The sequence below is a fragment of the Oenanthe melanoleuca genome, chromosome 3 (assembly GCF_029582105.1).
Source record: "Oenanthe melanoleuca isolate GR-GAL-2019-014 chromosome 3, OMel1.0, whole genome shotgun sequence".
NCBI lineage: Eukaryota > Metazoa > Chordata > Aves > Passeriformes > Muscicapidae > Oenanthe > Oenanthe melanoleuca.
Genome location: NC_079336.1, coordinates 54,722,575 through 54,746,538, shown reverse-complemented (window position 1 = coordinate 54,746,538; position 23,964 = coordinate 54,722,575). Strand labels below are relative to the sequence as shown.

General features: G+C 39.2%; 1 protein-coding gene and 1 non-coding gene across 10 annotated transcripts; both read left to right on the top strand.

Annotated features, from left to right (window-relative positions):
- The first annotated feature begins 352 nt into the window (after nucleotides 1-352).
- On the top strand, nucleotides 353-22,870 carry LATS1 (large tumor suppressor kinase 1). Of its 9 annotated transcripts, none has more exons than XM_056486933.1 (9): nucleotides 353-952; nucleotides 1,727-1,845; nucleotides 4,390-4,895; nucleotides 6,965-7,115; nucleotides 8,876-10,404; nucleotides 14,976-15,558; nucleotides 16,252-16,434; nucleotides 16,665-16,771; nucleotides 17,736-22,870. In XM_056486933.1, exons 3-9 carry the CDS (start codon nucleotides 4,545-4,547, stop codon nucleotides 18,252-18,254), a joined length of 3,423 nt encoding a protein of 1,140 aa, XP_056342908.1. In that variant the 5' UTR covers nucleotides 353-952; nucleotides 1,727-1,845; nucleotides 4,390-4,544; the 3' UTR covers nucleotides 18,255-22,870. The 9 variants fall into 9 exon arrangements, with proteins under 9 accessions (XP_056342908.1, XP_056342914.1, XP_056342913.1 ...); XM_056486936.1 differs by having other exon boundaries at nucleotides 472-544; XM_056486939.1 differs by lacking the exon at nucleotides 1,727-1,845 and having other exon boundaries at nucleotides 6,965-7,100; nucleotides 8,879-10,404.
- Nucleotides 22,871-23,861: 991 nt separating this feature from the next.
- TRNAG-GCC (transfer RNA glycine (anticodon GCC)) lies at nucleotides 23,862-23,932 on the top strand. The gene has a single exon. It is a non-coding gene; the product is annotated as a tRNA-Gly (tRNA).
- Nucleotides 23,933-23,964: the final 32 nt, after the last annotated feature.

Below are 23,964 nucleotides of genomic sequence, written 5' to 3'. Positions count from 1 at the left end.
GGCAAGGCACTGAGTTCCTTAGAGCTCCTTAGAGCAGCTTAAATTCTGCTTCCCGATTTATCTGAAATTAAAAAAATAGAAATAAAGTGGATCACTCCGAGTGCTAACCGGTGGGTTTTCCTTCCTGCTGGTGTGTAACGCGTCCATCGTTTTGGCATCAACTGAAACACGAGGCTCGGCGGCGCGTTCTCCCTCCGTTAAAAGAAAATCGGGCCATGAGAAGCTGTGAATTTGCCCGGGAGGGGCTGCGCGGGGCGGGAGCCGCTCGGCTCCATCCGGGAGCGGCGGGCGCCGCGCGGGGCAGGCCGGGATCGGCCCATATCCGGGCGGCTCCGCGGCGGGGACACTGACAAAATGGCGGCGCCGAACTGAGCGGCCCCAGGCGGCGGCGGGCGCTGGCGGAGGGACCGAGCGGGCGCTGCCGGCATCGCCGAGGGGCGGAGGAAGGCGGAAGGAAGGGAAGGGCCGCGGCCGGTCGGCGCCGCGCGGGCGGGGCCGAGCTCCGAGCGCCCGGGGCGCTGCCGCCGCCGCCTTCTCGCCGCAGGTAGAGTCCGCCGTGCGGGGGCCGGAGGGGCCGGGGCGGTAACGGGCCCGCTCCGGCTCGGCCCGGCGTCCCGGGCCCTCTGCGGGACGCGGCCGTGGCAGGAGCGGCCTCGGGTGACGGGCTGCGGCCGGCGGGGCGGCAGAAGCGCAGGTGTCCCAGCGGGGCGCGTTCGGGATCCTCCTGCCGGCGGTGAAATCCTCCTGGCCTGCTGCTCCTGGGGAGGCCGCGTCCTGCTGTCCTGCGGGAATCGGTGCCGGCCCGAGCGCAGCCGGCCTTTGGTGCTCTGGGGCTGCCCAGCTGTTGTTAGCCGTGAAGATCGCTCCGAGGTGCGCCTGAAATAACTCCTGCTCCTCCTGGAATACTTGTGTGCGTGGAAGAGCTTTATCCTGCTAAAGGAGATAGCAAAGTGTAATAATGGAAACGAACCGAGTGAATGCACAATGTTCCTAGAGTTCAGCTGGCCTCTCGTTCTTTCCAGCTCTGGCTTCTCTGACCGTGTGTAGTTGTGCTTATGTGCTAATTTCGGGGTCCAGTTTTCTCCTCATCCTATGAAAACTTCTAGCATTGGAAATGCATGCTTTGGGAAATTGCTGTTGCAGCTCAATCACTTGTTACCTGAAAGAAGAGAGAGCTTCCTTTAGTTGTTCTGAGCCAAGTCCCTACCAACTTGACTTGCAAAGTCTGTTACTTTCTTTATTCCTAGAAGTGGAACATTGTGATTATGTGTAAAATAAGCTGTTAGAGTAGGTACATGAGAGAGGGTACCTAATTGCATTAACATGTGATGTTCAGTACTCAGTTGGAAATCCGAGAATTGAAAGTGTTTTTATTAGGAACGTTCAAGTTAGATTAGAAAGCTGTGTATTTTTCCCCTCAGAAGATCATGGGAGTCATTGACAGTTGCATGTTGCCATTGAGAGCATCACAGACTGGTTTGGGTTGGAAGGGACCTTAGAAATCATCCAGTTCCAACCGCCTGTCACTAGGCCAGGTTGCTCCAAGCCTCGTCCGGCCTGGACTGAGTTTTCATTCAAGCACTTTTAAGTCCAATCTTTTATGGCTATAATGTTAAAAAACAAACCAAGGTGGTTTTTGGTTTTATTTTTCCCTTACAGTTTGACCTGTAGAAGAAATACTGTATTCCCGTGTTTTGAAAAAAAGTGAAAGATTATTTTTTTTCAGCTCTTTTAGGGAAGAAAATTTAATCAGCAAAACCAGCTGCATTAAAAAACAGATCATTTAAGGACACAATACTACAAGAGGGAATAGACATCAGTTCCCTTGGATACAGTTTGTGTTTGGTAGGTAGAAGTACAAAGTTGAGATACATTTCTTAGTCAGCAGTCAACGCTCTCTTTTTAAAAATATGTGCCAGTATCTATAAGCAGAAGTGACTTGTGAATTTTGAGGTTCATATATAAAGCAAGATGAACTGTAGTAATTCCCACTTTCTGGAGGACTAATTTAATTTGTTTTCTAAGAATTAAGACCTAGTTTCACATGTACATGCTGGTACCCATCAGTGCTGCCAAAAGGAACAACCCATCAAAAAAATTATTTATTTGGGTAAGTTCCTTAGCTTGGTTCATGCTCTGTGGCCTTACAGCAGTTATGCTGTCTGTGGTGAGTGGTGGGAGATAAGTGGACTGGCTGGTTTCCACTCCTAAACCTAAGCTGCTGCTAAGAATTTAAGTTAGAGTGCATCTTTATTTTCTGAGACTACTCCTGATTTATGATTTTAGTGTCCTGTTAACGTAACCTTGATTTCTCTTAGGGGTGTTAGATTTGTCTCTCAGCTACCCAAAGTGTCACCATAAAGTGAATACTGAAATACCAGATAAAATTTGTAAAATATGTAGGTGCAAAACCCCTGTTTTCTCCTGAATTCCAGGCCTTTGGAATTTGTTAAAAGCTTATGTATGGGTATTTTGTTAGGTTCTTATTTAATTTTCTTTGGATAAAGTATTTTCATTGTGGTCTTAAATACAGCATGTTTGGAAAATTATTTTGAAAGTGGCCAAAATTGAATTACATTTTAATTGCTCTCATGCTGTACTTTCTGCTGATTTCTGGATTTCTTAATACTTTGAACAAAATTTCACTGTTAATTATTAAAATTCATTCTTAATGGCTGATGATCTCTTCCTTAATTCAGTGAGCACTGAAGAATTACATGCTATATTAAATTATTAATACATGCTGTATTAAAAGACTACCCAACTACACTCATTTAAGGTTTCAAAACTATCACAGTTCAGGGAAAGCTTGTGGGCACAGTTATACCCCTTAAGATTTAGGAAGTTTCTTAGGAGAAATTATGTTATTTCTAAAATGATTCTCCAAGGAGAATGGGATTAAATGGATATCCCTTGTGTTTCTTTTGCAGTCCTCATTTATGTATTACTTCCCAGTGTTCAGGTTTTATTCATATATGGGTAGCACAAGTATTTAATTAATATAATTTGCATGTTTTAGAGAGTTCTTTTTCCTATTAACTTGTCATATTCTTCCTCAGTTGCTGAATCACTAATTGGTTTGTGACAGTGCAAGAAATGAAACCTGAATGAAGAGAGAGTGACTTTTTTGTAGACTGTGTAAAATTTAGATAGTTATGAGAAACACTTAGCATCAGAGTAATAAAGGAACAGTGTGAGTTGAGCTTCAACTTTTTTGTTGCCTGGAAGAAAAGATAGCCCTGAAACATTTAGTTTATCTTATATTGTCTTAGTAACCATGTTCCTCTGTCAAGCAGTAGAGACTGAAGAAGTTTTATTTCGTGATACTCTGAAGAGGCAAATGCTCTGCAACTTCTTCAGTGTTTCGCTGTGGTTGCTTTATCCTTTGCCATGGCAGTTGCAGTAATAATTAGTGCCCAGCCTGGACACAGAGATTTGAGTTCTCTGCAGACACACAGGGCTCTTTCCCTGATGAGTCAGCGCCTTCAAAATGCAAACGTTTTTTATTTGGCTTTTGGCAGAAAATTCTGTTTCCCTTACCAAATGTCATAGCTATGCTCTCAGTGAATTTGATGCTTGAGTTGTTAAACAGTTTTACAGTAAAAAAAAAAATCTGATTAAATACTCTTTGTTTCTCTTCCTGCTCTTATTTTCCCTTATGTAAAATAAATTTAAACTTAGCTATTGATGAAGACTCGTTCAAGGAGGCTTGAGCTAAGAGACTGTGAAAGCCTCAGAATCTGAACCCTTAAACAGATTCAAGTGGCAGATGGTACATGAAATCATAAAGTTGCATGTAATGAGCTAGGCAAAGTGTTTACTTTTAACTCATGTGACTGCTAGAGAATGGATAAAATTACTGTAATTGCATGCTGTTACTGGCGTACTTCTCACTTCCATCTTCTTCTGGAGCTGGATGTCAGAATCATTGAATAGCAAGGTTATTTGACCCATATCCTGATTGACTGGGTAGTAGAGTTGGCTCTTCTCACTACAAAATATATTGATGGGGAGAACATAGGTGGACAAGTGGACGCAGGAGAGAGGAGAGGCAAAGAAGCAGTGCAGAGTTAGCACACAGCAGTTGTTCATATCTGCTCTTGAAAGCTTTGTTCACACAGAGGAATCCCTCTTTACTGTGTCCACATCCTTTGCAATTCAGGACTGTTTAGACTTGAGGCACCTAAAACATTCATTGTTAACAGACAGCTAAAAACCCAACATGATTTGTAAATTAGGTTGAGTAAAGACTGCCTGAAGAATTTGCTTAGCATGCTTTTAATATCTATGAAGGCAGTGCTGCATGTGGAACATTTCACTGCCACCAGTGCTACATTGTGAATTTTTTTACTGCTCTGTGAAATGTGATTTGTTTTGTTTTGTTAACAGAATAGCAGTTTTGGATTGTGACAAACTCCAGCACTACAGGAACCAAGGTTTCACAGTGAAGAGCCGCTGCTTTCACAAGTTCTGACATCAGCCAGTCTTCCTTGAATTCTGGTGTGTGCGAGTCCTTGGTGGAGGTTGCATATATACATGTTTTCATGAAGAGAAGTGAGAAGCCAGAAGGTTATAGACAAATGAGGCCTAAAACTTTTCCTGCCAGTAATTATACTGGCAGCAGCCAGCAGATGCTACAGGAAATACGGGAGAGCCTCAGGAATTTGCCTAAACCCTCAGATGCTGCTAAAGCTGATCACAGCATGGGCAAAATGTTACCTGAAGATCCTAGGCAAGGCCGAAATCCCCCCAAATTTGTAACATATCATAAGGTTTTGCAGGAGATAAGAAACTCACTTCTGCCTTTTGCAAATGAAGCAACCTCAGCTGTCAAAGGAACATCAGAAGTTAATCGACAAATGCTGCAAGATTTGCAGGCTGCTGGCTTTGATGAGGTGAAGTGTTTTATTTTGAATATTTGGTGTTCTGCTAGCTATAAACTATTGTTGGGAGGGGTGTTGGTCAGGGAATGTTTGAACAGCATGATAAGCAAAAAGCTTCAAAATTTGGTAGATGTCTGATTAGGACATGGAACTGGTAATAGTGGGGGATGTAGAAGAGGACTAGAAGAAGGATTTAGAGACACTTGGCTTTGTTTTTTTATGTGCCTTGTCCAGATTGTTCTTATGTGGTAGGTTGTTTTAAATATTTATATAATTTTAGGCAGACAGGAAGAACACGAACATGGATTTTGCTTCTGATACTCAAAGTAATTTTGGATTGTGCTCAGTTAAAATAGGCTGATAAAATATGGCCATTCTAAATTGAAAGGCAATACCAGGTATTTTGGAAATTAATCTGAAATGTGGTTTTCAGAAAGGAAAAGTGAATACGCTTACAGCTCCTGTGTTTATACTGGGACCTGCACATCAAAGTAAATCACACTTGTTTGCATGCCTTCTTTGTAAACCTAGGTACAAAAGCATGTTTATAAAAGAGCTAGCAAACCACTCATCTTTCCAAAGGAAAAAGGCACAGTATCACAACAGGGATTAACTTTCCAGGCGTGCACTGCTTGCAGTAGTGACCAGCTCATGAGTTCTGCTGTCTGTGATGTTTTGGTATTTACAGAGAGATCTACCTCTACCAAGAGTGAGCTTCTCCAAAACTACCAACCGACTTTTCCAAACAGCATCCGAGTGTCAAGTGCTGATAGTGGCTTTTCATGTTCCTTTCACCTGATCAAATACACAATTCAGACTATGTGTCAGGAAGAATGGAAGGATTTCATAATGATAAATGATTTTTGTAATAATTTGCTTCAGCTCTGTGGTTCATTGCAGAGGTTGAGGAAATTTTTTTATTGTGTGGGATTTTGGGGTAAGAAGGGGTGTGCATTTGTTTTTTCAGAGTAGATCAGTCTCAGCTCCGTTTTTACAGATTGAACCTGCAGATGGTTTTGCAAACTGAAATTTGTGGTATATGGCTGGACAATAAACGAGAAAGGTATCTTAAGTTGGTCTTTTTGTTGGATCCTTTGTATCTTGAAGCCTTTTGCGCCTGCCCTTTGTTCTTGGATGCAACTGCAAGTTCCCATGACACTTGTGATTACATGGGGTTTTTTTCAGGCAGAGTGCCAGCATAAGCTCTTTCTGCCATGTGTTAACCTACAGTTGTGTTGCCACAATAGCCCATATGGCACTGATCCACATACATCACTAGGAACAGATACTGCTGAAGTAGAAAAGCATTTTTCTTGATCGAGAAATTTCAAAATGTATTGAATTTTTTTTTTTCCCCCAATGAAATATTACATTCTGGTTATTTCCCCCTTTCTCTGAGGTAGTAGGTAGTATTAAGGGTTAAAGTGGAACAGATAGATATCAAGTGTCAGGTGTGTGTATATAGATAGTTTTTTATATATATGTGTGTGTGTATATATGTACATGTGTGTATATGTATAGTAATCAGGGTAGATTGATGTTCATTGTATTTAGGGTTTTTTTTTATCCTAAATAGCTTACAGAAAATCTCTTTTGCTTATGATGGTTCAAGTTCAATCTTTGTATGTTCTGGGTATAGTGATACTCTTTAAGACATTGAATACTTCATATCACAGATATGTCCAAATTTTTGAGCTGAAAATGTTGTGTCTGCTTTTTCTAATGTCAGCTGTCCGTAAAGATTGCGCCACTTTATTGTATAGGTCTTTTTCTTATAAAGTCCTTTTTTAAGGATTGTACGACCGAGCTGTTGTATGAATAGCAAGATGACATGGTTTGCATCAAACTGCAGTGCTTCAACAAGTTAACTTTTCTTCTGGACATCAAGATTGCAGTACTATTTTGGATGATCTTTTCTGCAGAAGACATTTAAAATTAGTTTAAAAACAATTGAGAGAAACTATACTTTGTAAAATTACTTCAGTAAAATTACTGGAGGATATATGGCTAAATAACCATGATTTTTGGTATTTTTTGTGATTTTCTTGTAAATAATTTTTTGTATATAATTTTCTCTTTAGGATATGGTTATACAAGCTCTTAGACAAACTAACAACCGTAGTATAGAGGCTGCCATTGAATTTATAAGTAAAATGAGCTACCAGGATCCTCGTCGAGAACAGATGGTTGCAGCAGCAGCGAGACCTGTAAACGCTGGTATGAAGCCACCAGGTAAGTGTATCCATGGTGACTCAGTAACTCACTGAGTGTGTTCTTATAGGCAAGAAATAGAATATAGTAAATTTTGCCTTTATGTGCTCACAGTAGAACAGAGGTGCTGAGATATAGTTTTTTTGCATTTAACAACAGCGTTTTACATATCTGATGTAATCCTTCTGAAAGATAGGTCCATTTGACACAACTTTCTTAGGCATTGTGTTACAACTGCATGGTTTTACTACTGTGCGTAAACATTTTTTACAAGGAATGGCATTTGGATCTCATTTTGTAATTTCTGTTACCTTGCTGATGTGGTGCCTGTATTTGGTTCTGTGTCAGACGCCACTTAGAAATAAGCGCTGAACGTTTAATTCTTCTTTTAAATTTTTGTTTCTCTTCACACACACTCCCACAGAGCAACATTCTGTATGTTTATTTTTGTGTCTATGTGTGTATTTATATATCATGCAACTACAATATTTGTATTTTAGGATGTTATGTTTCAGGATTCTTCTCTGCTTAATCTCCTGCTTGGTTCCAGCTTTTGTTTGTATAGTTTTTAAGGCAGGCTTCATGCTCTTAGAGATGTTAGAGGATGGACTGTGTCTTTACTTGCAGACTCAGAATTTTGCCACTTGATATTGTTGCTTTCTTAACAGATGCTAGCACATTTTTAATACAACTTGATGCCTTTTCAGTAGTATGTACCTAATGAAAGTGTAACTTTAAAATGCAGCAGGAATCATGAACTTTTATTTGGCTAAAGTTGGGTGCTGAGCTGCCAGCACTGGAGTTAGATTTTCAATTAACAATATTGGTAGGAGGAAAAATTAGTTGAGTCGCAAAGAACAATGTCATTTTCCTTTAGTCTGTTAAGCAGGATTAATTGGTGCTTGTATGAAGTTTGTAGATGAATTCCACCATTTAGACATAGTTTTCATTGTTATCTGCAAAAATAAAGTAATTAACACATTCTTTAAGTGAGGAGAGGGTGATTTTCAGCAGTTAGAGTACTGCATGTGTTTATACGTATCTTAGTGTTAACATTATAAAAACGACAGTAAGACTGCCTGCACTGTTAGTTCCTTGTAAATTTTGTTTATATGATGCAAAATAGCATCTGCAAAGTAAATATATAGCAGGCTTTTGCTCTGGAAGTTTTGCATTCATACACTTTTAATTCTTGCCTTCCTATCTACAGCACTTTTACTCAAAAAGATACAACTTTGAAAATTAAAGTACTTAGTCAAATTCTGCATGATGGCAATATAGCAAGTCTTGGTGCAAGCCTTGACTTTACAGCATTCAGTTAAATTTGCAAGTGTTAACTGGAAGGGATAGCAACATAATGCATTTTTCCATGCTATTATTTTTTTTGCATTTGTGCTGAACATTCTGAGAGTTTCTTGTACACATTATTAAAAATACATTGCATGACTAATAATTTTGCATGTTATCATTTTTTTCAATTAAATTTTGCATTTTTACTGAAGCAAAATGCATTTTCAGTAAAGCGATTTCTGAAATAATCACTTTCTGGTATTTTAGCTTTATAGTTCAATGTTTGGTTTTTTTCCCCCTCTTATATGTTCACTGAGCTTATTAGCATGCTGTGTATTACTAGAAAAAGTTTTCATATGTAGTACAGTGTATTATATTGTGTCAGAATTCAAGTCCTGTTTCTGTAGCTAACACAGAAGAACAAAATATTCAGAGCAGTAAATAGGAATAATTTCCACTCATGTATATGTTGTGTTTTCTTCTTGTGGAAGCAGGGGCTGTGCAGCAGTCAGTTAACCGCAAGCAGAGCTGGAAGGGTTCTAAGGAGTCCTTGGTCCCGCAGCGGCACGGCCCTTCCCTGGCAGAGGGCGTGGTGTATCGCTCAGAGAGTCCCAGCTCCCAGCCCGATGTAGGAAGGCCATTATCTGGATCTGGCATTGCAGCATTTGCTCAGGCTCATCCTGGCAATGGACAAAGAGTGAATCCCCCACCTCTACCGCAGATAAGGAGTGTCACTCCTCCTCCTCCACCTCCTCGGGGGCAGACACCCCCTCCAAGGGGAACTACTCCTCCACCTCCTTCCTGGGAGTCAAATTCCCAAACAAAGCGGTACTCTGGCAACATGGAATATGTGATCTCCCGTATTTCTCCAGTGCCACCAGGAGCATGGCAGGATGGTTATCCACCTCCACCTATGAATCCTCCTCCTATGAATTCATCCACGCAGGGTCAGAGAGGCATGAGTGCTGTCCCCATTGGCAGGCAACCAATAATCATGCAGAGTTCTGCCAACAGCAAATTTAGTTTTCCCTCAGGAAGAGCTGGAATGCAAAATGGCAGTTGTCAGGCAGAATTCATAGTTCACCAGAATGTGGTGTCTGGAAATTCGGTGAGTCGCCAGCCACCCCCGTACCCAATGAATCCAGCTAACAGGCAGAGTCCCACAGCACTACAGATGCAGGCAGGAGGATCTGCTCCTCCTTCAGCATACACCAATGGGAATCTTCCTCAGGCAATAATGGTGCCAAACAGGAATAGTCACAACCTGGAACTTTACAACACAAATGTAGCTGGAATACCTGCATCCTGGTCACAGCCTTCCCCTGTGCAGCCGCAGTCGTCGCCAGGCAATGGGCACGACATGCCTACATGGCAGCCCAGCGTTCCCGTGCGCTCAAACTCCTTCAACAACCATCACGGCAGCAGGCAGAGTCACTCTGGCAGCTCCCAGCCTTCGGCCACCACGGTGACAGCCATAACGCCAGCTCCCATTCAGCAGCCAGTGAAAAGCATGCGGGTGTTGAAACCGGAGCTGCAGACTGCCCTGGCACCCTCTCACCCTTCCTGGATGCCGCAGCCCGTGCAAACTGTTCAGACCATTCCCTTCTCCGACGGTCCCTCCACCACTATGGCAGTTATGCCTCCTGTTGCGGAGGCTCCAAATTACCAGGGTCCCCCACCACCTTACCCTAAACACTTGTTACATCAGAATCCTTCTGTCAATCTGTATGAGGCAGGACCCAAGCTCAACAAGGAGGAGCCACCTCCTTTATCCAGGGAGGAGGAGAATGAAAAGAATTACGAATGTGTTGATTCAACAGATAAAGAAAAGAAACAAATTACAACCTCACCTGTTCCTGTTAGAAAAAACAAGAAAGATGAAGAAAGAAGAGAGTCTCGCATTCAAAGTTACTCACCTCAAGCCTTTAAATTCTTTATGGAGCAGCATGTGGAGAATATACTCAAGTCACACCAGCAGCGTTTGCATCGGAAAAAACAGCTAGAGAATGAAATGATGCGGGTAAACTCTTCCTTTTTTCTAAATCTATGACTAAACTGTTCCTGTATTACTTTTATGAGATAGGTTTAATTGAAGAATTACATAGTACAGATAAGTAGAACATTTAGAACTGTGGTATTGAAGTATTTTTTTAATCTTTGTATTTGAGATGTGGCAGGTTTCTTCCATGTATTGTTTACGTATTTAATTTTCTTCTTAGATACTGATTTCTAAGTAACATGTCTGACAGTAATTTGTATGGCCTACATAGAGTAAGGCAGCAGAAGCAAAATAATTATTGCATGAACTGAGATGTAGCTACATGGCTCTTAGCTTTTTGTTATGGGTTATATTTAATCCTGTTTTTTCAGTTATAGGCAATATTTACTTTTTAAATAAATATTTCTATTTATTTTAGTAAGTTTTGAAGGTACAAGGAAACTGGGGACAAGTGGAGGCTGGCTAGTGCACTTATATAGATACCCAAACAGTGATATCTTTCACATTCTGCAGTTTGTTACCAGTAGGAATAGTTTTTTAAAATTCAAATTAAAAATAAAAAAAAGCAACAAACATTTGAAGGTTAGTTGGGTTTGTTTTTTTGTAGAATGAGACAGTATCTTTTGTCTAATTATTTTGTAATCTGCACTGTAAATGTATCTGTTTGACCAAAAGCAACTGAAGGGCATATTATAAAACAAATACTTTTTTTCTGCCTGCATGGAGTCTATTTCTAGTATTTCAGTGTTTTGTTAAAACACATGAAAAGGGTAAAAACTGGAGCTGACAAGCATATGTCATTTCAAAAGAGAAAACAGTGCGAAGTAGTGAAACTAAGATTTGCAGAAAGGTGAAATTGAGTTGTCACACATATGTATTTCTTAGCAATTGTAGTTGAAAGTTTGACATAAGTATGATGTTCCTTTTTATTTATTTTGAGATTTTGTGTTTGGCTTATGTCGCTTTCTTGACATGCTGATTTTTAAATCTGTGTTTTCTTACTCTTTGAAAATTCTTAGTGTAAGCTGTATCTTTTGTAAGTGTTTGCTTAATCATGAATATGTAAATGTTAGCAAGATTTCATCCTGGAACTCTTACTAGATCTTTATTCTTAGTCTTCTCTCTTTCCTTTTTCACTTCACTAACAGCTGATTTAAACTGTTAAGGTGTGGGAAGCTTTCCTGAACTCTGTAGCCTCCATCCCTGTGTAGACAAGTAAGATTCTGAAGCAAAAGTGTTTTTTAAGAATAGCATGATCCCTTTTTAGAGGGCTTTGCATGCAATCCTGCATCAAAATTAAGCATGAATTTATTTTGGCTATTTTTGAGTACTTAAATGTAAGATTATAATTAATATTGATTTGCAAACTTCACTTTCCCTTCTTACTGTGTTGTGTTCTGCAGTATCTCAGAATAAGTATTACTTATATGAAAGCACTGATATAACTTTTATTTATATTTTTCTTGTGCTTTTAAAGCACCTTAGTAGAGGTGTTTTATAATATTTGTAATATTAATGCTGGAGTCTTAATAGTTTATGCTAGATTTAAAGCTTGGATGTTTAATTACAGGCTGGAGGGTGGAAGATGGGTTATTGTGCTGTAGCAGACCTCTCCTTTTTCATAGCATAAAGGAGAGGAATGCCACAACAATAAAGTATTTTTTGGGTCTTCACAAGAAGGAGAAAGGGAAACACACTCATTATTTATTTTCAGAAAGTTTGAAGACTATAAAGCAAGTATTGAATCCCTTCTTTTCTCCTCTTTGAATTTTGACATAAAAAACCTCAGAATGCATCCCTATGAAAACACCTACTTTTATTGGATGCTGTTTTTCTAACATATGTGACATATTTCTATGGTGTCAGGTCTTCTTGGAGTTGAGTGGTCTCAAAAATGTTTGATTTAGATGCTTGAGTTTGGCTAAGAGTATAATAGGTGTTGTTCCTTCATTGACAAACTTAAGTCATTCTTTAAGGCACAGCAAGATGAGAAAGGAGCAAAATGAGAGCAATTTGTATGATGCAAACTTCTGATGTCTGACATTTTCTTGAAATAATTGGAGATACATGTGCGGAAAAGTTGGTGCAGCTGACAGTTTGTTAACTTTTGGTAAAGGCTGAAGCTGAGGAGAGTTCTAGGGAAAATACAGCAATTCAGAGAGAAAGTTTGTAATTAATATTTGGTTTAGTGGATGACGGGGAAGATGAAGGTGGGTTGAGGGAAGAGATGAAAAATTGCAGTTCTTAGGCTGATTTTTTACAATAAAACTGTTCAGATGCAAGAGCTAGAAATCAGGTAGAAGAAAGCAAAGGTACAAGACTCTTTGTATGTCTTGCACTGATTAATTATGAGTCTTACTGCTAGGGGGTTGTTGCCATCTAGGTTTTATTTGCCAGCTTTGTCAGTGGTGGGTGGGGTTCAGTTTGTGTCAAGTGGATCTGTACTGAAACAAACTTTAGGGTTCAGATGAGTGTTAACAAGGTGACCCACCATTGTCTGAACTTTACCAGGTTCAGGTCTTCAGTTGTCTTCTTGACATTTGCTAGTCTTAAAAAAATCCTTCCTTCTCTGTTGAGGTGTGCTTTAAGCCTGTTCATTCATAGAAAACTTGAGATGTTTCTGTCTTGGAAGGCACTACGCAGATATTCCCGCAATAAGACAATTTTTTGATTCAAAATATATAGTTGAACCTATTTCCCATACTAGTCTTGAAACTACAGCTAACCAGTCCTAACTACTGCCTATCTGATGTCTACAAAAAATTTTGTCTGAAACTTGAGACAGCCTTCCCCATTTAAATCTTATCAAATTTGTATAACTTGTGAAATTCGTTTGGGTATACAATCATATTGTATGCATTTTCGTAATTGCATCTCCTTTGGATCCATTTTTGCTATGATGCCTGTAAGAAATTTTTTGTTTTCTAACAGTATTTTCTTTACTAGGTGAACATATAGTAATTAATGAAAGCATTTTTAAGATATTGAATGATATAGAATTGATTTTTTTTTTGCCTTTTTTTCTCAGTTGCATCTATTATATTTTGTTTCAAGTTATGTTGGAAGTCAGGCAAGGCCAAAGTCACCTATTAACATATAGTCTATACAGACCTAGACTAGTTACTTAGTCCTATTGATGGTCCTGAGTACTGCCATGCAGACGGTATATCAGATACTTGAGGCTTTAAAGAGATGGAAGCAGCAAGATTTGTGTGAAGAATTAATAAGATGTGACAATAATAAATGAAAAGCTTTTAGAATAGTGCTTGAATACAGTTGTGATGTTTGCAGGTGTTCAGTGTGGCCACGTTTAGAGTTTATGATCAACATGTCTGTGAAAAAATAAGGAAGTATGAAATAGGTTGAACTTGGAAATCATTGGTGTGGGATGGTGATTTCAAGCCAATCGGCAGATAAAATAATTGAGATGCTGTGAGAAAGGTAATTTGAATATGCTGTCAGAAAACAAAAGAAGGAATGAACATCAAGCTACGTGGGGATAGTGTTAGAGAGAAAAAATATAAAAAATTGAAGGCAGATTCTATTCACACTAAAATGAAGAAGTATTATTCTGATTCCAGGCCCTGAAATTTGCCAACAAAAATGGCACCAAAACTGAATGGGACTCTTAAGAGAATTGAAACCAGCAAAAATATACCAGGAGGGCACAGGTTAGAGTACAATGAAAATGATCAATGTTGTTCTTGTAGACCAGGGTTTCCACACTGTAGGTGATGAGTTGTGTGTGGCCTGTGAGTGTTTTAGCTGTCAGAATATTGGTGGCATTGGCTGGAACACCAGTGATACTCAGTCAAGATAGGGGTATGCACACAGATGGTAGCCAAGAAAAGATACCGTGGGGAGGAGTGAGCCTCTTCAAAAGAAAGTGCTCTGCTCAGCTGGTTCTTAGGTAGAGTGGAGAGCAGTAGTGAGAGTGAGCAAAGTCCCGTTAGAAAGGGGTGCGTTATGTGATAAGAGGGAATACAGGTCCAGGTTTGCGGCAGAGGCACGGGCTTGATGTGGGTGGGCAGTAGGAAGCAGTGCCAGCAGGATCTGTTTTGGATAGCTACATGGAAGTGAGAGAGTGGGAGGGAGCACATACTCCCTCCTGCAGCTGAAATTCTAGAGCATGGTCAGGAAGTTCAGTGACTTCTGCTCCAACTAGTGTGCCATTCCTATGGCAGCTCCTTAGTCCTCAGCAAGCTCTTAGACATGCCTTGTAAAGAGAAATCAGGGAGGCAGCTGATGCACACTGTTACTCAGATAATATTATTTGTAGTGGTTTTTATCAGTAATTTGTAAATTACCTTTCTTAAGAATGTTACAGAGTCTTTTCTAGTACCTCCTGGTGCATGGCACCTTGTGCATTTTGCTGTTGAAAATGATCACGTTTCAGTTTTTTATCACTCCTATTTGTTTTTGTAGAATCCTAATGTGTAATTAAAACAAAACCAAATCCCTTTACGTATTATTTCTTGTGCTGTGTATAAGTATTTGGTTTGCTTTGCCTAAGCCTTGTAATTAATTATGAGAAGATCACCAAGAATTAAGAGTACTGTTCACTCTTCAGATTAACTCTGTTTGCTGCACAGGTTGGATTGTCACCAGAAGCCCGGGATCAAATGAGGAAAATGTTGTGCCAGAAAGAGTCAAATTATATTCGGCTAAGAAGAGCTAAAATGGACAAGTCAATGTTTGTAAAAATTAAGACCCTGGGAGTTGGTGCATTTGGAGAAGTTTGCCTAGCAAGAAAGGTGGATACTAATGCTCTATATGCAACAAAGACTCTGAGAAAAAAAGATGTCTTGCTTAGAAATCAAGTTGCTCATGTTAAAGCTGAGCGGGATATCCTTGCAGAAGCTGATAATGAATGGGTGGTTCGCCTGTACTATTCATTCCAAGATAAGGACAATTTGTACTTTGTAATGGACTACATTCCAGGAGGTGATATGATGAGTCTCCTAATTAGAATGGGTGTCTTTCCAGAAAATCTGGCACGGTTCTACACAGCAGAACTGACGTGTGCAGTTGAGAGTGTTCATAAAATGGGCTTCATCCACAGAGATATTAAACCTGACAATATCTTGATAGACCGTGATGGTCATATCAAATTGACTGACTTCGGGCTCTGTACTGGTTTTCGATGGACCCATGACTCAAAATACTACCAGAGCGGTAAGAGAAATACAAGTATTCTTTACAAGAACTTAAATTACAAATCAGTAGAAAGATGACTGTGCTGTTTCCTTTATGAAAAGGTTTAAATAGGCTTTTCAAAATCCTACTTGATTACTTAAGAGCTGAAGGAATAGTTGGAGCAAAAGAGAAATCACAGTTTTGAGAGTAGTAAAATACAGATTACGTGATAACTTGTTTTTAGTTTCCAAAAATAAAAACATACTTTTAAAATCAAGGTTTAAATTACTTTTGATTAGTTTTTCTCAAAATATCACATATCTTAGGCCAGACTGTTACACAGTCTCTGGTGAGAAGATAAAGATTTAAAATCTGATTTTATTTTTTGACTATATAAATGTTAGAGATTTTATGTTTATGTAAGTGTAAAAACAATATGTACCTTATACACCCAATGTTAAGAAAAATATGAAAAGTATTGAGATTGGTATTTTCTCATTGTTATGTCAAAAATTAGCTTTAAAAATTGTGTCCTCAGAGGTTGGTATTTTATATCATAAACAAAAATCAACATCCTGATGTTGATTTCTGTTTTAACTCTCAGGTTGAGTATTGAAACTGAAACAGATTCTGTCTTGTAGCACAAAATGTTAACAGATTAAGGAAATATCACACTTGATAAGAACTAAAGTAATCCTCCTGAACTTTGCCACCCGTGTCACTCCATGGCAGGTGACCATGCCCGTCAGGACAGCATGGATTTCAGCAGTGAGTGGGGTGACCCTGCGAACTGCAGGTGTGGGGATCGGCTGAAGCCGCTGGAGCGCAGGGCTGCGCGTCAGCACCAGCGCTGCCTGGCCCATTCCCTGGTGGGCACGCCCAACTACATTGCACCAGAGGTGTTGTTACGAACAGGTAAGGCATGCATTCCTCTACTGCAGTCTCACTGTGAAGTAACTGGCACTCAGGTGGCCTTTCCCACACTCCTGCTTTTCCCAAGGATGCGATATTTTAGCAAAAAAATAAATAGTTGTTAATGAGAAAATCTTAAATAAGCATTGAATAAAATTGAATTCTCATGTTCTTAGAAATTCAAGGTTAAAACTGTACAAAGGTTTGACTGCCTTATTTGAACTTTATTTCAGGTTACACACAGTTGTGTGACTGGTGGAGCGTTGGAGTAATTCTCTTTGAGATGCTAGTGGGGCAACCTCCATTCCTGGCCCAAACACCACTGGAAACACAAATGAAGGTAACTTCAAAATTCTGGTATTAACAGTCTGAAAAAGGCTTGAAACTTATATAGTCTTTCTAATTTGAAGTGGAAGCAAAAGTGATGTTTGAGAGCACTGCCCATCCAAGCATGTTATAAATATGGAGATTTTAAACTTTACATTGCTGTGGAGGTGCATTTAAGTTATAAATGGACTTCTAGAATCACATTTGTAACTTACCTGGTCATAGAGTAAACATGCCAACTAAAAATCACATCACATCTCAGCCTTTCACTGTTTTTATTTGTTCCAGTTGTTTCTCCTTTTCTCCCCTCTCCTAGTATCTGTGTGTTCTTTTCCCACCTCTTGGCTTGCATGCCTGTTTGCCTGGAGGTGATGCTTTGATGATGTACCTACAGGTGCTTAGCATGGGAAGGTGGAGGAGCAGCAGATCACTACCTGCTCAGGGCTACTGACAGCTCAGAGCCCTTGGTCCTTTCTTTCCTGATCCTCTGCTCTCTCAGAGAAAGCATCAAGGCAGTCTTCTGCAGGTGTATTTTTGCAGAATTGTGTTCAGGTGGCTCAAATGTAGTGCAGTACTGATTTTTTTTTTTGTTTGTTTTTAACTTGAAATTTGTTAGTCTGTACAGTACATCATATAACTCAAAACTCACCTCCTTCACCTTTTTCGGATTGCAAGCCATGTGTCTAATCTTAGGTTCCAGGTATTGGATTTTATGGTATCTTTGTTGGTTTATAACAGGGGTCTTCCATGCCAGACTCTAGATGTGGAATGTGAATAAACTTTACCTGCATTTTGCCAGATTTCCAGACAAAATATTTCTTGTGTTTCTGAAAGAGCAGCTTCATGTTTTCCACTCTACCGTGAAAAACCATAGACATCGTGAATTCCTTCTTTGTGATCATTTGTTTGTTGTTTTAATGTGGTTTTTTTCCTTTTTGTGAAATTGTAAATAAATAACACATCTTTTTTCTTTTAAGGTTATCAACTGGCAAACTGCACTTCATATTCCACCTCAAGCTAAATTGACTCCAGAGGCCTCTGACCTTATTATTAAACTCTGCCGAGGGCCAGAAGATCGTTTAGGCAAAAACGGTGCAGATGAAATAAAAGCTCATCCATTTTTCAAAACAATTGATTTTTCAAGCGATCTACGGCGGCAGTCTGCTTTCTACATTCCCAAAATCGCTCATCCTACGGACACGTCCAACTTTGATCCAGTTGATCCAGATAAATTGTGGAGTGATGATGATAAGGAGGGGAACAGAAATGATACCCTTAATGGATGGTACAAAAATGGAAAACATCCTGAACATGCTTTCTATGAGTTCACCTTCCGAAGGTTTTTTGATGACAATGGCTACCCGTACAACAATCCAAAGCCCATTGAGTATGAGTATGGTAGTTCCCAAAACTCAGAACAGCAGTCAGATGATGATGATGATGATGATGAACAGGCAGGTAGAGGAGTTCAGAGTCGTGATCTGGTTTATGTTTAGGAATAAAAGTCAGAAATGAAGTAATCAATTTTGCAGCAATAGCTTTTGAAAAGTCTCTTCCTTTAAGAGAATTGAAAGAAGATTGCTAGAGTAAATATGTGCACGCTTTTTTTTAATGCTAAAAAAATTATTTCTTCACTTTCCCTCTCTGTACATTTTGTTTCCCCAGAATACAGGGAAATCCTTCTCAAAAAATTAATTTATTCCAGTGATGTTAATTGTTTAATTTAGAAGAGATTTGATGTTAGGTAAAAAAAAAAAAAATCACTTGAATATTGTTATTGGTCCTCTGTACTCTAAGTACTCGAAATAGGAAATAGATTGGGTTTTTTTTTGTTTTGTTTTGTTTTGGTTTTTTTTGGGTTTTTTTTGGTTTTTTTGGTTTTTTTTGTTTGTTTGTTTGTTTGTTTTTTTGTTTGTTTGTTTGTTTTTGTTTCGGTTTGGGTTTTTTTTCTTTTTCCACAAAGATGGCTGGTATCTATTTATACATATGTTGAATAATTTTAGAGAACAAATCTCTGCTTTGGAATTTTTTTCCATGCATTGACACATTGACCAAATATAACACCTACTTTATGCTAATAAAGTTCTCTGATACATTTCTGAAGAGCAAAACAAAGGCTGCTGTACCCTCACTTCTCAATGTATTTAGCCTTATTCACCGTGTTGGAAAAAGAGCCACCTATCTAGTGAAACATTTCCAGCTGCTGTGGGAGTGGCCTAGTTCTCAGCTTTGAAACAAGAAAGTGTCAGTCTTGGCTAAAGTACGATCATAAGATGGTAAAACATTAGAACTAGTATTTTATAAAATAGTAATTGGATTTGATATTAGTAACACTGTAGCATGGAACTGGTACTCTCAAAGCAGGACTGCTCACTCAGAAACAACTTGATTGTCTTCTGTCATCCATTCTATAGATGTAAGGGGAAAAGAAACCTTAGAAACAACACTTTCTGAAATCTAGTTCAATTTTCTGACTGCAACCAAACTGTAGAGTGTGTACAGTGCTGCTTTAGTTGGAATTTTTAGTTTGAAAAATGAATTCTAGAGTAGTGTCTTTATGATACATTTGAGATAGTAATGGGAAAAGATTATAAATTATGACTTTTGAGACTTGTTTTGGAGACCCGTTTTCCTCCTGGTTACACAAGCACTGAGGAGAAGGGCTGTGCTCGGGTCTGTCTGAGCTGGCACTACAGTTTCAGTGCTCTGTCTTTCACAGCCTGCTTCAGAACAGAACTAGGAACTTACACTTGTGCCTGCTGCCATCTGCATTACTGCTTCCATAATTTTCAGCAGCAGATGCTCAGGTATCTCCTAAGGTCTCATGGTGGGAGATTCTGAGCTTTTTGAGGATACATGGAGCAGGGATGGGAACATCACTCTAAGCAGCTTTACTCAGACAAGACTAAGAGTTAGTGTTGAGAGGCAGAAAGAATTATGTCTTTGTCTCCATCCTTTTTCCTAAAATAAACACAGTGGTAAAAAAATGCACTATTTTTAGTAAACTTTGTCTTCTGAAACATTTCTTCTACCTTGGAATTGAATTCCAGTGGATAATCTAATAACATGCATGTAAGCTTTACTGCATTCCTAAATTATTTTTTGTGCCATTGCACTCACTGGCATTGCAACTATCTAAACATCATGAAATTGGTGTTCATAGCTGTTTTTGCAGCAAACACCAGTTACTGGTTTACTTTTCTCACCAAGCTGTTTTGTTTGCTTCTGGCCATTTGTTCTCTTTCTGTGCTCTCTCTTTGTGCCAGTGCAACTGTCTCTAGTACTGTCCTAAATACTGGATCAGCAAAGAAAGTCCTTGTTGGTTAGCATTTGGAGTTTTCTTTCTTATAAGTGTGGTCATTTGAGCGGTCCAGTTTCTAGTGTGGTCCAAAAATGATTTATATTGATGTAACTGAGGAACTGCAGCAGGTTGGCAGTGAGGAAACTTCTAAACATACTTTGTCATGGAATAAAATGTTTGTGGAAGTTCACCCCTCTACTGTGAAGTGTTTATAATGGTTAGAAGATGGTTATGAGAAGTTGTTTTCTCAAACAAGTAGTTAGTTAGTTGCTTTCTATAATGAAAATGAATTTGCAGCTTAATAAAAAAATTCCTGTTCTGCCTTTCCCACAGCTGTTGAAATAGAATAGCTTTTAAGATTAATTTCATTTAGCTTATTATAAAATGGCTGCAGTGCATAACTAGTCCATTTTATATGTTATGTAAAAAAGATTGCTTTTCATGTAAATAAACTTTAAAGATTACCCTCCTTCATAGTAAGTATCCCAGTAAAACTGGTCTACTTGTCTTGGAGCAAAGTATAATATATTGCTGGTTAAAGGTAATTTAATCAAATCTGCCTCACCATTTTTGAAGTGTGCAGAGAAAATAATGTCAGTTCATTAAATTGACTCTTAAAATTGCCTTTTCATCTGAATACGTATCTCCTCTGCCTGCACTATACTGTGGTAAATTGCTGTTTAATACTGATTTGCTGATCTTAGGCAGTTTCAAAATAATTCTAAAAAAGGATAAAAAAGTGTCCTGTAAAGGCACCATTGTCTAAAAAGAAAAACCAATTGCTTTTATTAAAGGAAATGATTGATTCTTTTAAGGACATGTGCAAGTACTGAAATACTAAATACTCTTTTTGCCTTTTTTCTACAAATACAGGAAGTGCTCACATCTTTAGAATTTGGTAGCTGCTTTCTGGCATTTTCTAGTATCACGTGTTAGAAATTGTATTGTACCTTGTTTGAATTTTGCCACCTATATGCTGCAGTATTACATATTTCCTTGCAAAAAGTGCAGTTCGTTACAGTCTAGGTTCTCCTCTGAGAAAGTTAGTTACACATGAATGTTGTCACAGCTCTCCAGCATGCTCTGCCTTACCCATGTTTTGAAACTTGATGTTTCATGTATAGATTCAGAGTCTGTTGAGATTCTTCATAGTTGCTGCTTAAAACATGGGTGTTTCACTGGTGACCTACAATGGGGATTGGTTTGTACAGGCAGTGAAGAGAGGCTCCTAGCCAGCAGCTGTGGAATTCTGCAGTAAGTTTTAGTTCAGGTTACTTTTACTTTGTAAAGCATGAAAACAAGTTTCTCTTTTATGTGCCCTTGTATACATATTAATTGTATTTATAAAATGTTCTATAATCCTATAACTTGTACTGTAAATATTATTTGATATTCAGTGGCATTCTATCCTCGGGCAGGCCCTCTTGCTGTATCTTTTCTATCCTCAATTTGTAATAGAATCTATAGAATATATGGCTAGAAAGTCTCTTGGAGACTGATGTATCTTCCGCTGTTGCAAAAACTGTGAGTGGGAATGATTTATTTAGACTCCTTTTAATATTATTCAGCTGATAGGCAGTGCAGTGGGTGGGTTCTTAGATGATGCTGCTGTCACTGAAAATACTATTAGGCTTTCATTTCAGATGTTGTGGGTATTTCAGATCAGACCTTTAAATCTGTTTGCTTTATTTCAGCCAAAGCAAAAAGATAATGAATTGGGTCAATGTCATAGTAAAATGTTTGAATGCCTTAAGATGCTCATGATAAAGGCACTATTCAAGTTTACTGATTTATATATATCTATATAGATATATATAGACATATTCTGTGTGTATATGTATATATAATGTCTTTTTTGTATTATAAGACTGTCAGTTCTTTTGGATTCTCCAATTAAATACATAGACCATCCCACAATTCTGCTTAAATGGATCATTCATTTATTCTGTGTCCAGCTAGTAAACGTAACAATCTCGCATCACCTCATGGCTATAGTAAGTTATGCACTGGTTTTTTGAGTATTCTTTACTTGTCTCAATCATGACCTGGACATCCCCTAATGCCAGGTCTCTGCATTCCTGCAGTCCAGCTACATGCATGCCATGTGATCTCTGAATGCCCATTGGCACATTTGGGTCTTAGGGGCTTATGGGTGGTGGCTTGGACCATGATCTCCAAGACTCCTGATGTTCGTATGAAGAGAATGTGCAACTTTGCTGACTCTTCTAGTAGGTACACTGGAAAATCCCCTTTGTCCAGGAGTTCCAGATACCCAGTTTATCAGTGCCCAGCAGTGGAGGCTTCCTTGCCCCTGCTGACTGAACACACAGCTTGTGTGTTTGACCTGGGGGACGGGATGTGAGTGGGTGGTTGCACTGACACCTTCTTAAAAGTTATTTCAGAATAAGAGAAAGAATTCCAGCTCTTGGGAGCAGCCTGACTGAATTATTGGCTACTGGTAGTGGGTGACATTCCTGAGTTACGGAAACTGTTCCTGTTCTCTCAGAATTGGTTTCTGTAGTGTAGCATTTGATGGAATAATAAACTCCACACTGAATCTTTGTAAGAAGTGAAAATCACCTTCTTATTTTGGCTATTCAAACATGAAATGTAAAGACTAGTTGCCCAATTGCATTTATTTTTCTATGCTCCTTCACATCCCTCTTCTACAAGTCACGTTTATACTGCAACAGCTCTACTGTTTAACAATAAAAAGGCACAAGTGTAGCAGCAGGAATGCTATTGTACTTGGCTGTCACCTCATGTTTGTAACCTGTTCTCAAAAGTACACATGTTGATGTTCAACAGTTCAATTTGTTGGTGTTCTTTCTGCATCCTCTGCTGCTCCCTTCATCAAAATAAGTAAATCTTATGAATTACTATAATTATTTTTATTATTTATTATGCATACATTATGTACCATGAAGCTCTTCCTTCAAAGGACAATGTATCACAGCTTTCATCTGTATTTGTCTTTGTGAAAACCCCCTTCTTTAAATGCACATCTCAAAGTGCTAATGCAGAAACGACTGTGGTATTGGAGAGACTGAGTTAAATCCTAGTTCTGCATTTGGGGAGGAGGTTGTGGAAGTACAGCACCATTTTTTATTCATCATCCACCTTCAAAGGGGAGAAATTCCTCCAGCTCTCATTAACCAAATGATATGATACATTTAACATTTCAGAAACTCATCAGCAGCTTTCTGTGTCTTTACAACAGAAGTAATGTAGGATGATTGTTTTAAACATCAACACTCGTTGAAGGGATAGACTAAAACTGCCCGTTTAAGAATGGGTAGAAATAGAATAACGAGACGAGTAAGAATGGATGTGATATGCATAATTAAAGGATGACATACTGCTGTGAGGGCTTGGAGTTCACCCTGAAGGACTATCATAAACCTCCTGCATTGTGCCCAGCCTTTAGATCCTATTTGTTGCTAAGCAGCTGAGTCTATTTAGACAGGTGACGAGGTACTGCTCCCTCGGGGACACCTAAAGGGCAGTTTCCTGCTCTGACTCCGCTCAGCAGCAGGTTTTCCTCTGCACTCTCAGATGCGTTTTCTTCCCCAGGACAACACAATCTATGCAAGTTTGAAGAGGTGCAGACAAGTCAAGCAAAGAAATGTAGATAAAAGTGGGTGCTTGCTATTCACTCAGTGGAATTCACATTTGTGACTTACGGAAATAGGCGAAGGAAGGCCTGTGATCACCAGGGCGGGATCTCAAGTGGACACAGGGGGTGAATAATCTCGCGTTTGTCAGCTTCGAGTAACGAAGGGAAAGACCTCCAACCGCCGAAGCATTGGTGGTTCAGTGGTAGAATTCTCGCCTGCCACGCGGGAGGCCCGGGTTCGATTCCCGGCCAATGCAATTGCCCTTTTCTCACTGCGGTTTTATTTCTT